The sequence below is a fragment of the Hippoglossus hippoglossus genome, chromosome 4, assembly GCF_009819705.1.
Source record: "Hippoglossus hippoglossus isolate fHipHip1 chromosome 4, fHipHip1.pri, whole genome shotgun sequence".
NCBI classification, from domain to species: domain Eukaryota; kingdom Metazoa; phylum Chordata; class Actinopteri; order Pleuronectiformes; family Pleuronectidae; genus Hippoglossus; species Hippoglossus hippoglossus.
This window is the reverse complement of record NC_047154.1, coordinates 14,509,170-14,525,935: the sequence shown is the minus strand read 5'-3', so window position 1 is coordinate 14,525,935 and position 16,766 is coordinate 14,509,170. Positions and strand designations below refer to the sequence as shown.

Below are 16,766 nucleotides of genomic sequence, written 5' to 3'. Positions count from 1 at the left end.
AGGAATATCAGCCTGGAGGACTGCTGTAACAGCTAAATAAGTTGAATCCAGTCTTTTTTCTAATTTACAGCAGTTCTTCATCAAATGGAAGAAATGTTAACACAATTCTCCTCAGCTCCCTGCCGTCAACTGTCACTCAAACATCTCTACTGCCTCTCTGCATCAAATATGAAGCAGAGTTAACTCGCTGACTATGTTCACCACAATTTCAACTCAGAAATGAGCAGGACTGGTGCAACTGAGGTCATACCAATGTAACGCCGATCTCCAATTGAAGCTGCCATCTCCACTATTCAGCGAGCACCCACAGCTGCAGCCTCCGTTATAGTGTAGCTACAATTTCAGAAAGATTCTTTTCTTATTTTTAGAGTTGTGCTCCCTGGGGAGAATTTAATATGCATCAGCTAACAGTAGCTGGCTAGCTAGCCGGTGCTGGCTGGCAATGAGAAAGTGGATCATGGTGGCAGTTTTAGAAGGTGAGAGCAGAGCCCTCTGTGGCCCACAGGCCATCCTGCCTCTGCCTTTCACTGTAGCGGAGGGCAGCCGCACGTTAGCTTAGCGTGAAACCAGACCTGTCTAGCATGAAATCAGGTGGCAGCTAACTTCGGACTGTGAGAAGTTTCCCCTCTCTCTCAGCTTAGGCGCACGTTGCCCCTGATGAGGTGATCTGCTGATTATAGATTTGTCAACAGCTCAGTTGCTGAACAAACCCCAGGAGAGAGAATATGTGGCCGTGGTGCCAAGTGGACTGCCAGTGGAAAATGCATTTGTTTGTTAATATAGCGGTGGAAAGTCCTGAGAAGTAAAGCCAGCTCCCTGTTCTCCCACTGCCAAGCTGTTGCTTCTACAGCAACAAAAATTATGCTGAGAAAATGCATGAGAGGCATTTTGATTAACATGTACCAACTTGTACCTCCAAAACAAAGAGAGCTGAGGACCAAAATAACACTACCTGAGCCAGGGAGCGGGGGGGCATTCCGACTGGAAACAGGCTCTATGTGCCATAAAATATAGAATAGTTTTTAAAAGATTCTGTTAACAAAGAGAGGGAACAATGATCAAGTGATATGACAAGCAAGCGAACATGTGTTCTCTACCGGACCTGTACTTCCACATTTGAGGACATCAGATAAAGGTGGGGGGGCTTGCGGGGGCAGACAGCGCAGAGATAGAGGCAGTGTGTGGGTTGGAGCACCTGTTCCTCCATTGCCTCTGCCTCCCATTGAGGAGCACGGCAAGGGGAGCTGGTCTAACCTATTTATATACAACGCTGGGTCTCGTTGCAGCTGTGGCAGAGGGCCAGACTGTGGCAGATTGAGGCAGGTAGAAAAGAGCAACATGCAGGCCCAGCGCTGTCAGATGGCTGGCCAAGAGAAGAGAGAGGCCTAAATCAGATCACACTGGTGACTTTGGCTCGCCTTCTTCCCTCTACCTCCCGGCAGTGGCAAAGGAGAGAGAGGAGGGGAGGAGGAGGGACGGAACGAGAAGGGAAGAAAGATAGATACAGACAGAGGGAGACAAAGAGACAGAAAGGTAAACAGAGAGAAAGAATGAGGAAGAGAAAAAGAAAAGGAGAAGGAGTGGGGCCAGGGTCACTGTCACTTGTTTTTAAAAACAGTGACTCACTATTTTCTCGTTCCAAGTCGAGTCTGAATCGACCTTGGGACTCACGGCTCACAGGAGAGGAAAAAAATTAACAGCAGAAAGAGTGTGGACTGCCATGTTTGACAACTGCAAAGTGTAACAGGCTACATGATGGAAACTGACCCTTCATGTCCATGACTACCAACGCTAACACAGATACTCACTATGTGTGTAGTGTGACAGTGATATGTCTCATGTCTAGAGATTTAGATGACAATTAATCATTTAACCATTAAACAACAGTAAGAATCCAGACCAATTCCTACTCTTAGTTTTAAAGTAGATATATTGTTTCCTGAAGCTGGCCCCTCTGACAACCTCTGCATTCCTGGGACCATCTAAGTGGGTATTCTCCACCACTGGTCTCAGAGTTAACAGACTGAAAACAACACTAACCCCACATCATGTGGACATGTTGCTATTCCTGAATAAAAAAACAGAAGACAAGCTGTCTGTAATGCTGAGGACTGAGGACAGCCTGTTTACTTTACTTTATTTTAAGGTCTGAAAAATGCAACTGCTCACACCTGGCATTAGAACACGTCTCCATATGTGTCCCCAGTGACCACTTGTGATCAGATCTCACTTCTCCTCTTTATATGCAAATTCATCTGAACATTAATTTAAGTGGAGTCGTTTTTGTGCGAGCGTGCTGGACTGTTTTATTCGGTTAACTCATGTTCACAGCAGAGCTGAAGACGTACGCAAGCAAATAAGAATTCAAAATTCTCAGTATAGAATGTACAGCACATAAATGGTCATAGTCTTTGCATCAGAGGATTTTCCTGACTTTTCATTCACGCAAACTGCCTCTACAATAGAATACACCAAACCTGACATGTTTACTATGACTCAAATGCACTTTACTGGTACTCTGATGAAGCAACATGTTATTTCAAACAAATACAGACTCACACATGTTCACTCTGGTTTTCCACCTATATGACCAATCACAACCAACATGTTCCCTGTGTAGAAAATAATGGGACAGCTGGTAACACACAAACCAAAGAAAAGAAATCTGAAAAATTCGGGACACACCTTAAAAACAGCTAAACCAGGTGGTGCTCCAAACAAATAAAGAGCATGTTGGGGGGGAGCAGCATTCCTTACATAGCATTTTGGAACAGACAGAGGAGAGAAACGGGAGCAGGTAATCAACTGCAGGCTGGACTGTGCTGAAGACATAGTGTGAGACAGACAACACACACACACACACACACACACACACACACACACACACACACAGTGAGTAATACAAAAAACATCTGATGTTCCTTTTCATCTTCCCACGTCAGTGAGTGCAGCGCAGTGCAGTGTCTTGGTGTGGTGAGCCTCAGCCTAAGAGGGAAGCAGCCGGGGCTCAGTATCCCTGCTTGACTTGCAGCCACACGGCAGCAGCTGCAGGGCCCGGCCCCACCAACGCTCCGACCCACAAACCAGAGCTACACATGAGGCTGGATGAGCTACGCCTGCCTGGCGGCTCTGTCAAGTCGACTTCTTCCAGCCAGTATGGCATCTTTTCCTTCTCCAAATCTGCTTGTCTATCTGCTTAGGCCTCTTCATTGGAAGACTGGCAGTAAGGCTACAGCATTAAGACTCAATCAGGTAAGACAAGAATGATTAAAATAGGAATAACAGAGTAGGAGAACTGTGATGGGACTCTGCCCAGGCTGTGTATCAACACATGAACACTCAGTTTGACATTCAGTAGTTTTAACCTTCAGCTACAACAGTTTAGGGGTATAGCAGAGGTGTTTCCTGTGTGGTAAGCTCCAAGTGAGCTCATCCCAAGCATGGCAAATCCTTGTGATTTGACTGGATTGTGGCAGGGCTGCCAACTCCGAGCTACAGCTGAAGCCAAAATTTGACGAAGAAAAACACCAAGAGGAGGAGAAAATAATTTGATTCTAACAGCCTCAAAATGAGACTGAAATTGTATGTGTGTGAATGTATGAGGATGTATATGTGTCTGTGTACTAAAGGAATTAGGAGGCAAGCAGGGGAGATGGGGAAAGAATAAAGACAGAAAAAAAACAAGGCGGAATTTGAAAGATGGAGAGAGCAAAGTGGCAGAGGAGAGCGAACTGAGAGATTTGACATCGTGAGAGTCGACAAACCAAGACGGAAAAGAGGGGAGGCAGGAGGGATGGAGAGTGAAGGGGCCAGGTCAGTTTAATGGCCCGTTTGTCTGCGCTGTTAGACCACCAGCTCTCACTGGCTGCTGCAGGAAAACCTCTAACACACACACAAACACACACACGCAGACACACATCCTGCCTTTGCTTCCTTCTTTCCATATCTCTCCCTCCTTCTACCTTTTCCATCGCTCAGGCCTGTACCCACATCTTCAGCGCCTCCTTCCATTTACCAAAAACACAAACTGTTTATGACTTTCTTTTTTCCAGGAAAATGTTCTCTCTGCTTTTGATGCCAGTTCTTTGTATGACTTGATATCATCAAACATAAAGTAGGAGATTATTTCGACTGTGTTATCAATAAACACACATGCGTAACTAACCCCTTCCCTGCTGTTTGTTTTTCCACAAAAAACCCTTCATACATTTCCAAAGACTTTCAATCGCTGCCCTCCCCTCTGTTGGTTTTTCCGTACAGGATATCCACGAGCATGCTAGGTATGGCACGGATCATATACTGACGTCATGTTAACTTTGAAAAGGGCCCGTTGGCCAACAAATCAGCTGACCGGCCACTGACAGACTGGTCCCTTGAGTGTAGGGTCTGTGGCCACGGCAGTATTGTAAAATGACTTCCATTCATTAAGCTGTCATTTAACAGCAAGGCATGATTCAATATGGGCCCCCTCTAACTGTAAGTGAATTAGGAATGCTTGATGCGAGTTCATAAACTAGGTGAAAGCTCTTTGTCTCCGTCCTGGCATCAGTCCCTCACACGTTAGCTCTCAGATAGAGGCTCCAGTATCAGCTCTAAACATTTAAGACGATCCCTTCACTCGATTCATGTCCTTATATGTGCCACCTTATGACCAGTTAAACATTGTTACCGTAGCAAAGTGCACATGATGGCACTGCACACACATCGACAACTATCCAGTGATAAAAAAAAAAAACTGGGTCTCAGCTGAATGCCTCAGAGCTTAATCTTTTGCCATAACTGATGCTTTCTGTCTCTAATATTGATTTTAGTCCTAGAATATATACACACACACACACACATATAGGAAGGATAAATGTCAAACCAGCGATTTCATTTAACAACAAACTGGATGTAAAAACAACATTGGTGCCCATTACTTTGATTTTAGTTAACTCCACCGAGAAGGTTATGTTTTCACCCCTGTCCGTTTGCTGGTTTGTTTGTTTGTAAGCAAGATTACGCAAAAACTAGACGGATTGCGACGGCAATTGGTCGGGGGGTCAGTATGGGAAGAACCCTTTAAATGTTGGTGCTGATCCGGGAGTTCAGCGTTTTTTAACCATATTTCTAGGAAATAATTCATGGATCTTTATGGAACTGATATCTATGAGTGTGTGAAATCGTGGCCAGCTTGATGCATCGAGTACACTATGCACCTGTAAAATGCAGACCCGCTTTAGGACTTTGGCCCTTGATGATGATTTTCAGAGCTGGAAATGCATTGTGGTTTTATATAACCAATTTTAATTTTATTTAATCTGTCAAACATCCGCTTTTGATCAAATTTAAAGATCAAATACCTCTGACAGTTGCAGGGTTGTGTGACATTTTATATTTTGACTTGTTATGTAATTGTCCAAACTCTCCCCATGGGTTGAAATATTGGTTGGTATAAATACGAGAGGGTTCAATTGATTTGCAGTGAATGTCTTCCAGATTTATGAGAAACTGGACTAGCAGATGTGTGCCGGGCTGGCATGTAGAAGACTAGGTATTAGTGGGTTTGTTATTACATGAATTACTGCCAAGGATTTAATAAACGATGCTGGTCAATAGATAAAACTCTCTTTACTCCAGACACACAAAAACAAACCAGTTAATAAAAAAAACAGTTAACAGTTAATAAAACCCCTCTAATAAAAATCATACAAGCATATATTCTGTAATTAAAAGATCACATTTACTGCCTGGACAGTGGTTTTGTGAGGCATGGCCAGATTCTCACCCATCTGGTTTCATGACTAGTGGGTGAAATGGTGCAGAGGGGTACAGCAGGCGCAAGAAAAAAGAAGCACAGAAAGGAGCTTTGTGAAAACCTCTCTCTGGGTGGTTTCCATCAGTCTCTCCATCTGTTGTAATATTGGTGAAGTCGTAGTGAAGAGTGTGTTTGTGTTACATGCAGAGGAAGTAGAGGAGGTCGAGTGCAGTTTTGCTTGAGGTGATTTTGCCCGTTTTATTCTGTTGGTGTCCCTCATCAGAAAAGACCGATCCTAAAAACTGAGATGTCAGTCACACTATTTCTCAAAAGTAATAAGGATCAATACAAAAATATAAATGTGGTACTATGGTGAGTCTGGGACAAAGATCACTATTATGACCCACTTATTGAGATACAGTAGGTTACTCCCACACAGTACACAACACATGCTGATTGACGATTGGCCCTGACATGATTACTGATATTTTTTATGGCACTAGAAAACAATCAGGATTAGAGCCCTGCACCAAGACGGGTACGTGGGCAGCGGGTTAGAACTACAGTATGTTATTTCTCATTGTGGGGAAAAAATCAGCAATAAAATGATTGTGCAATATTTGTAACATCTAAATCAGCTTATATGAAGCCTAGCAAGTGCAAGGATTTGTATTATTGTAAAAGCTTATCACACCACCTTTGACTCCTTCACTTCTGCTCAAGTAACTGTCACTACCGACATCCAACTAGCTAGTACATCACAATGGATCACTTAAAGACAAAAGTGGTGAATAAGTTCTCAGTAGCTTTGCTGCTCGGTCAAATATATTAGCTTTTGATTTCCGCAAGCTGGGCAGGAAACACATCGACCGCTGCAGGAGCTCAGGTGCTGCGACAATTGAGCGACACTTTTCCAAGAACAAAACTCAACCATCAAAACAGGAGGGTAAGGAGATCATAACCCATTTCATTGTGTATGTGGCAAAGGTGTTGAATTGACAGGTTGGGTCACGGATCACATGTTAAGGGGTCCGAACGGGTCAGGATATGACTTGGAGGTAATTGCAGGTTAACTGGTCAGGTCCGGAGCTTTGCAGGTGCGTGTTTGTGTAGAATGAACCGTGCAGGACTCTAGGATAGATTATGTTTCGCTAACAGTGGGGGTAAGAAGAGGAAAAAATAACCATGACTATATCACAACAGCAATTCAATATGATATGGTTATAGTGTGTATTAAGACAACACAATTGTGCCAAATAGGATTATCTTACTTTCTGTCATGACACATTCAGTTAAATGCAGTGAGGCTTGAAGTACATTTAGACATGGGAGTTGGGAGGAGAGGAGATGGGGGGGGGGTGCTAAAGGTGCCTACTGCCAGCAAGCGCTAGTGTTGTCACCATAGCAACCCATCTCAGGCTAGCTCATCGGGACTAAGTTGCTTTGGATAAAAGAGTAAATGTTAAGTATTACTTAGGCCCAGCTGTAGTGAGCAGGTCTAATAAGAGAGGACACACAAAACACAAAGAGGGGGAGAGGGAGAGGTGTCAAATGGATGGTATTCACACCTTTAAGAGGAGGCTTTCACACCATATACAGAGCAGGATTAGCAGGTGTGTGTGTGTGTGTGTGTGTGTGTGTGAGAGAGAGAGACAGGTCCGCAGGCTGTGCGCATCTGCAGCGTGAAAGAAAAACAAATCAGTGGATGAGAGTGAACCCTCTTACCCCTGAACGTTAAAGCAACTGAAGGGGAGGGAGGGAGAATGAAAGATGGATATGGGAGGATGGGAGGAGAGGGAGGTCCAGTCTAAGGCAGGAGAGCGAACACAGTGAGCACGGACACAGGAGGGAAAAGTTGCTGTGGTGCATATATACAGCTTCTGTGTACAGCCTCGCTTTCCTCAACCAATCTAGTTACAGTTATTGTCAGTTCAAACCCTATTTCATCATAATTTGAAAATTATTTCTTGATTTATGACCAATTAATGTTTTGTTAAGTTACAGTGACCTTGACCTTTCACGACCAAATTACAAATCACATGAACTTCATCCTTGAATTCAAGAGGATGTATGAGCCAGATGTAATTAAATTCCTTCCAGACGTTCCTGATATACGACGTTCACAAGAAGGAGCCAGACGTGAGGTCACAGCGACATTTGACCACCAGAATCTAATCAGTTCATTCCTGAGTCAAAGTGAATGTTTGAGGCCGACTTGAAGAAATTCCCTCGAGTCCTTCCTGAGATATGGGAATCGAGCACACGGACAACTCAAAGGCGTATTTCTAAAAGTCCATTGTATACACCCTGAACATTTTTAGACAAGATGAAAAATAACAATAATAAGATGGAGAATAAACCAAACGAATTAGAATACACCTTGTGGGGCACCACACCTTAGTGTTAGTCACAATCAATGTTTAAAGTGTGCAGTTACAAGAGGATTATAGAATATAAAATATAAATCTCAGACAAAGCAAAGCCTTCATTGCAGTAAAACTGAATTGACTGCTGGAAGTGTAACTTTCAAGATGTCGGAGGGTTTTCTGAACTGTAACAACCGCAGTACAGATATACTGATGCATATTTAAATGTGCTTTAAATTCAGCCTCCCTCTCTGAAGTCGCACTTATGTCGATAAATCTGGAAACACCGTTAAAAATGTTAAAAGTTTTTCTTTCTACACAGTTGCTTTCATAAAGTCTGCCGTCCACTGAAGGTCAAAACAATACAAAAACACTTGTCTTGTACTGGGCAGGCGAGAGACACTCGAGCCAAAAGCTTTACGTCATTCCTGGCAAACAGATTTCCACATGAACGATTGTTTGAAAAGCAAGGATAAAAAACAAACTCTGCGGGGAGTCTTTTTGGAGACATGGATTAGAGTCATAATTACATGACGGTATTTTCAACTAATTGTCCTCGTCCAAATCAAACCGAAATAGCCATTTCACCCGTATGAGTTTTAGACAGCATCTTGGGAAAAAACATATTTATAATTTTTTGAGATAAGGGGACAAAATAAAGAGATGTATACAAATCAGGACATGGATGTGGCCTTTGTCAGTGTCTGGTCCTGCCTGGAAAAGGCCCCCGAAAGATCCCTGTGGTGATCCCTGCATTACAGAGCCAGCTCAAGTTGGATTTTCCTGTGAAGTCACCAACGGTTAAAATAGAGCAGATCCAAACAGCAACAAGGACTATCGAATCAGATTGTTGCAGCATGGCGTAACGGCGCTCCCAGTGTGTGTATATGTGTGATCCACACACTCCATCCATCCCCTCCCAACCTGACCACATTTCTGTGCAGTGAGCAGAGGTTTACATAAACAGTCACAGTTCTTTCTCTCGAACTGGGAGTCAGAGAGGAGGTCATCTGCTACTAAACTGGAAAGACCAACACACACACACACACATTACAGTTACTCATTTAACTTAGAAGCTGGCATGATAATGTGTTGGACAGGAAGATGTCTATGTAGTGACGTATCTGCAAGTTAGAAAATTCAGTATTTCCCTTTATTTTCTTGTAAGTGCAAAACTCTGCATTAAGGGCATGAATTAACTTACATTAATTGATCTAAATGTATCAAGACAATATGACTAACTATTGTCTCCAAGTGCACAATGAATGAGACAATGAATTCTCAGAAGTCTCAGAAACACATTGTTCACATCAATCTCAGCTTCCTTGCTGGGTCAACATGTTCACCAAGTACTGTTATGTTTTTGTTTCTGTGTTATATTTCTAAGTGGTTTAGGAATTCTGTTGTTTGAGGGTTAGTTTGAATAAACTCTGTAAATACACTGATTAGATTACATCTATTGTTTTTGATATTGTGGATCAATTTCGTAATAACAGAGTATATTATTCATGATATGATGATCTTTCAGTTTTATTAAATGCTCCATGCACTGTAACAACTTGGAAATTCTCATTGTTTAACTTCCAATATAATGGATTTTCTTTGTTTTAAAATTATTTGTGAACAGTAAATCAAGTTTCCAACCTTCATATCTTTCAGATATTCTCATGATGGGTATCAGAAACCCTTTGTAAGAGCACACTCTTGGAACACCTCTGCTGTTTCTGAAGTATATTAGTTGGCTGTTCGGCTGAATTCAAGATATCCTCTGAGCCTTTCCAAATGATCATAAACTGAAAACAGCGTAAACTTAGCACAGAAATGTCTGACGAGAGCAGACAAAACTGAACACAAGCAAACACGCTGGAGGAATGTATTTGCTTGTCAGCTGATCAAACTGTGAATTGAGGAAGTCATAAAGTCAGGTTTTGTATTTCATCCTCTGCTTGCATTGCAAACGCACAGAAGTGCAAACAAGATGAAAAAAAAAAATTGCTTTGGCAAGTAAGGAGAAGTTGAAAGGGACACTTGGAGAAATAAGAGCAGAGGAGGAAGCACTTAGGAAAGGCACCCCAACAGTTAATTTCCTTCAGCAGTACATATTGCCTTCCTGGCCAACACTCCAAACGGAACACACAGCTGCTGGAGCCTCAGTTCATGACCCCCATTGTCTGCTGGCTCTGTAAACATGGACTACCCAAACATACAATGGCAAACTGCAATCAGCGGTACAGCGGTTTATTGTGAAAGCCAGAATTCTGCATGTAGTCCATTGCATATACACTACAGGGCTTTCTGATAGCAATGTATTGAAACAGCAAATAAAACCATTATTTAAGAAACAATAATTACTAACAATAATAACTTATATAAAATAAAACATGTGAGCTATATCAGACACTGACCGGTTCATACACATCATCCCACTCTAAACTCAATCCTCAGACATCGTTAATACTACTGTGGCAGGAATTCCAAAATTTCATAGTCCACGAAAAATAAGTTTCAAACTGTCACTCTAGTGACAATTTTAGATACTATCAGGGCAAATTAAATTTAGTCAAATTAAATTTTACATTTACAAGAGCCTAAAACTATTTGTCAATAAATCTATTTCTTGAACCACAGAAAATAAATATATAATGAAATAAAACCTCATGGTTGTAAGATGTGATTAGCTTATCTTTGCTCATCTTACATTGAAGTAAACTGAATATCTTTACCAACCTATATTTATAAAACATTTAGTAATTCTAATTATTCAAGCCATGGCAGACAGATATAGAATATCTGGATTAAAAGAAATGTATAAATTGGAACATTTGCACACATTTTTAGGAAATGTAAAAAGATGCAAACTCTTGTATAGAGCAATAAACGTTATTTTCATAATCGGATTTCTGAGGACACCCCTATAGGACTGCTGGCATGAGGAGGAACTGAAAATAGTCCCTTTGAAAAAAATAAAAAATAAACTAACCGACACCCTTCATGACAATGTCGAGGGATTTATTAAGCTATGGCAACCAGGCTTGGAAACGGCGGACCCCTCTGGAATGGACTTGATTCTACCTAATTAACAACACAAGAACTGACTACAACATACCCTGGAAATTTGAATGCAATTATATTAGCCTTGTGGTAACCGTGTGCGGCTGTTTTTTCTCCTCATTTTGTTTTGTGCATTGTTTGTTAAGTTGTGATTCTGCTGTTCTTGTGTTTTATGACGGTAGTTCACACAGTGTAAAGAAACTGGTTCTGTACATGTTTGAAACTCTAAGTATACGTAATAATTTCAAGAACATAAATTTAAACAGTGTGCTTCAATGTGTCAAGCTGAAATCAAGCAAAGGGTTCAATCGAGGAAAGGAGACTCAGCTTCATAACATTCTTCACCTCCACCTTGTTTTCATGTGTCAGGACGTCATGCATCAATTCTTTCTAATTTCATTACAAAAACACATCGTGCAATGTGTCCATTCAAAGAAGTGGATGTGTGGTGGGTCAAGGGGCCCCTCAGGGCACAGGGGCTAGTGCTAACAGGCAGCCCATTCTTGAGCCTGTCGCTCTAGTACACACTGTTCTCATGCATGGCCACCACACACACACACACACACACACACACACACACACACACACACACACACACACACACACACACACACACACACACACACACACACACACACACACACACACACACACACACACACACACACACACACACACACACACACACACACACACACACACAGAGAGAGAAAACATACATTACCCGGAAGTGGGCAGGTCAAGAGCTGAGACATGAGATCCTGCAGACAGCACAGGGTGTCTCCAGTACACACTGATATACAAGTACACAATCACATTCAGAGCAGCTGTATGGTAAGCCTCTTCAAACACGTTCCACAGTGCACTTCAATGAATAGAGCCTGTGTAAACGGGCAACTACCAAACTAGTAGGGTATATACTCAAATTTGTTTCAACAGACCTGGGACAACATATCTATTGAACTGTTCTTCCTGAATAAGAAAGACTGCTGTGGGCATTTAATTCAGATTATCATAGTGGGAAGTACTTCAGCTTTGAAGCAGTCTATGTGACAGAGCCGGTTTAAGAAGCATATGTACTGTGGAAAGCATGCATGCATAACACACACACACACACACACACACACACACACACACACACACACACACACACACACACACACACACACACACACACACACACACACACACACACACACACACACACACACACACACACACACACACAGAGCTGTGCTTACAAGCCTGAGAGGAACAAGAAGGGGGCAAGGCTCCCAGTTGCACAACTTGTTTTTCGCGAGTTATACCAGGAGACAGCTCAGCGGTTACTTCAGAAAACTGTTCGCTGATAACTACGACAAACAGCTCAATCAAAATCAACTAACGACGGCCTGTAAAAGCCACCTCATAGCATTCTTAAGGGTGCAGTAAGCAGATCAGGCCCGAAAGCATGGTTTATATATCAATACTGGTTCCCCCTTTCCCACGACTGATGTGGAGATGTCAGATGTCTGGCTGCGTGTGGATTCAGAATGAAGTATTCTAAGTATTTTGGTTGTTGCGTCCCCCCCCCAAACACACACACACACACCCGCACCACCAGCCCCCCAGGCGTAAACATCTCAAGAGTGCCAAATATGGTCCCTTCCCAGAGAATTGAGTAAATCAGGAACCAGAAACAGCCCAAGACATGTACCACTGCACTGCCTGAGAAAAATATACAGAGAGATAGAGAGAAAGAAAGAAAGAAGGGGTACCTACAATGTTTCCTCATAAAACCCCTTTCAGGGGCCTCAGTTCTGTCTGCATACATAAACTTTGTAAGTAGCCTGAACATTTTCTTTGTACTTGGTTTCTGGGAGCAAACTCGTAAGTAATGCAGCTAAAAAGTCAGAAGATCCACAATGTCACTAAATAGAGCAAACACTATTTCATTAAGAGTGTGATTAGGGTTATTTGTTCTTTATTTTTAAACTGGCCTACCTGCTGACTTGTTCTGGACTAAGTTCATGTACTGAAAACACTGTGTACTTGTGCAACACATCATCAACAACACTGAACACACATCTCAACAGGACAATCGTAGGCCAAAGGTTCAAAGTAACAGGGGTATCAAATAATTGTTGTAATAATGACAGTTGTATTAGAGCCATTCTGTATGCACAACCAGTTTGTTTTAAACAGACATTCATTCATTCAAACTCAGATAACACTACAACATTACCATGTGGGCCTGCGTATTAAATAATTATAAAGTCCTCTTTCTGCACTCTGTCTTTGAGCATTTAACATTATTTTATGCTTAGAATTTTAATCTGTAAATTATCCTTAAAATCACTTTACCCCTATTAACTGGTGTAACGTCCTATTTCTACGGGAACGTTTATGACGTTTATTCTGCAAATAAAAAGCATTAACTGTTATTTTGCTCCTCTATATTTCTGCTTAGATCAGTCTATTATATTTATAATGACAATAATCGCTTCAATTGAAAACAAGTACCTTATTGGAAATGATCGCTGCACTAACATCGTTATTAATATGAGGTCATTAGGCAGTTTAAAGGGGGGGGGGTCATTATCTCCATCGCTGTCTGTGTGTGTCTGGCAGAGAATCACGGTGCTGTTTAGATTACACGCTGTTGTACTGTGGAAACCCAGATTCATTGATAAAAAAAAAACACAACAACAACACCACGACGCGGAGGAGGCACGGAGCCGCAGCGGAGGAGGAGAGGACCGCGCTGGACTCCGATCTGCAGCTCGACACACCGATGTGGGCTAATCCCGCGCCTATAAAGAGACCTCTTAGCGTCGGCGGCTAATTTGTTTACGTTCAGGCTGCAGCAGCAGCGCCGCGCGTGCGTGTGCGCGCGCGTGCATGTGTGTTGTTGTTGTCTGTGTGTGTGTGCGCGCGCGCGCCTGTCGCCATCAGAGGCCTATCCGCGCTCACAGGGCCGATCCTGCTACTCCCAGTTTAGACTCGCTGCAGCGGACCACCCTCGTCCAGTTACAGCGGCTAATCTGGCCCTGGGGCCGGAGCATCCGACGCAGGCCGCTGGAATACATATATGTGCCTTTAAGAGGAGGGAGGGGAGGGGAGGGGGGGGGGGGGGAGTTCTGCTGAGGAATATCAATTATTAGCGCGCGGCCACGCATACGCAACCACTGAAAACACTAGCCCCTTAATTAGAGCCCGTGGGAGGCTTTACGCATGCGCCATGCTGAAGGTCCAGTTCCACAAAAACAATGGAATAAAATGATATAAAATAATACAACAGTCACACTGTTTCCTGAGCTCCATCGATTTTATATTCAATCACTTCATCTACTGCAAATTTGTTAAATTACAATTAAATTGTACTTATTACACCACCTGGATTGATTAGATTGCTTTTGTAATTAATAATAATAATAATAATAATAATAATTCCCCCCCTTTTGCAATTATTAGCCAATAATGGCCAATTCTGTATGTTTGAGTGTTTTACCATATTATATAATATACTATCCATTTTATTGTACACGTTTGTTTATGCTAAAGTTCAAAATGTTCAAACTGATAAGTCAGTGTGTTAAGGGACATTAGATGCATTTTGGAGGCAACTTAATGATATGTGCCATGATAAACACACACCACAACAATAATGAATAAATAAAAGACTTACTTTCTCCGTTTGTTAGTCCACACTGGCATATGATGCAGGTGCAGATGATAAAAAACACGATCTGTGCTCTCAGCTTCAGCGTCCACCGCCTCATCTTGACTTGAGGAGAAGTTGTGCTCCGACAACAACAACAAAAAAACCTCCAATCTCGAGGGGTTGAATGTTAATTTAAAAAAATCAAAAGTTCAAAAACAATTCATAAAAAGTGGAGGTCCAATGAGGACAAGTGATTCAAGGTTGCCCTCCCGTCGTAAACCGGGGGTGGGGGGGGGGGGAGGTGGTGGTAATAAATTTATGAGTATCTCCCCAGCAGAGTCCGTGATGTGTGCGAGCCCTGGAAAAAAATGCAGACCATTAAATAACGTGATCTTGGCTTCTGGTCACACATGTGTGAGTGAAAATCTTCATTTTCCACACGTGAAGGCGCCAGTCCACGTTCATCTGTGTAATCTGGGTGCCGCGGCACATCGAGCGAGGAATAATGCTGTTACTATTATTAATACCCCACACGCGGGGGGCTAGTTTGGAGATCCCCGAAGGAGCTCCGCCGGCCCCGGGCTCATTTCTCCGTGATGCACCGCTCCGGTGATGGAAGATCCCCCCTTCACCAACGAGCTGCGATCGGTGTTTTTCTCCCGCACAGCATTAAAAACACGGCCAGCCTCCTCGCGTGTCGCTCCAGCAGAAAGTTGTGGGGTCGGAGGGGAGTTGACGGGGACTGGAGCCCACAGGTCTTTAGATCACTCCTGTTCGCTCGGATCCCCTCAGAAGCCGCTTGTTCTTTTTTGAAGACAGATGGGAGCACATCCCAGGAAACTCCTCCGAGCAGCTACGTGCAGGGAAAACGTGCAAGCGCCTCAGCGTTCCCCCGCTACGACCCTCCTCTGAACTCCGTCACCCCCGCTGACCACCACGCCGCGGACGAATGGACAGACACCCATAAAACGACGCAACGCGGAGGGGGGGGGAAAAAACTTGAAGAATCGTTACTCGTGTCTCCGTTCGCCGCGGGGGGAAGGGACGAGCATGGCGGCTCCGTTTGACCCGCACGCCGCCGTGAAGTGAGGGAAGTCTCCGCCACGCCGCCCGTTTCTTTTTCTCACATGAACGCTAGCTGGTGGCGGGGGGGGGAACAGCTAGCCTGTGCTAAGCTAATCCAAAACAAACGAGGTTTCAGTGTCGGCGATAGAGTTGAAATGAAGAGGGGGGGAAAAACGCACGCACGCACACAAAGTGAGTGTCCCCCGCTCCGGTAGTGGAAAAGGAGGGGATGAGGTAAACGAAGATAAAAAGCTTTTTCTCGTAAAAAAAAGACGGGCCAAGTGTAAAAACTTGTATTCCCGTTCCGCTCGGCGCTGGCTCTCCCTCAGGTTCCCCGTCTCTCTCTCCTCCAGTAAACAAGTCCTGCCAGTCAGCTGGGCCACACGTGGTCTGCGCCAAAACCCGGAGCGGACCGGCGCCGAGCTGCCGCCGGAGTCCGGATCGGGACCGTCTGAAGCGGTGTCACAGCGCCGGGTTCTCTTTGTCAAAGAGGAGGTGAATCAAAAAACACATTCAAATAGAAACGTGAATGAAAAGAAACCATAAGCCTTTTCTTACATTGACCATTTCATGTTTAATGCTTGATTGTTGGGCTGTTTATTAAAATGCACATTTCTGCTCGTGTTTAAGTTTCTTTGAGGGCAAGATCATAACAACAACACCACAGCCCTGCAGCATAACAAGAGTTTAGGCTGCAACTAAGAAGTTATTTTTCATTATTTCATTATTGATTGATCTGACCGTCTATAACCATCAGAGGGTTTGGTCCACAGAAAGACAGAAAAGGGGAAGAATGACCATTTGGAACTTCAGAAGCTCAACAGTTGAGAATCAAACACATCCAGTTTGTTATCGTATATGACGTCGTTAACAGATTAGTGGCTGGTTCAATTTCTATCAATCA

At 43.2% G+C, this 16,766-nt stretch overlaps 1 protein-coding gene across 1 annotated transcript in view; it reads right to left on the bottom strand.

The window, feature by feature from the left end:
- The window catches only part of insrb (insulin receptor b), a 72,798-nt gene extending 56,600 nt beyond the window's left edge, over window positions 1-16,198 (bottom strand). Inside the window, 1 exon segment of the mRNA XM_034583971.1 lies at window positions 14,822-16,198. Within this exon segment, the coding sequence (XP_034439862.1) occupies window positions 14,822-14,915 (94 nt within the window). The 5' untranslated portion in view covers window positions 14,916-16,198.
- Between the last annotated feature and the right edge of the window lie 568 nt (window positions 16,199-16,766).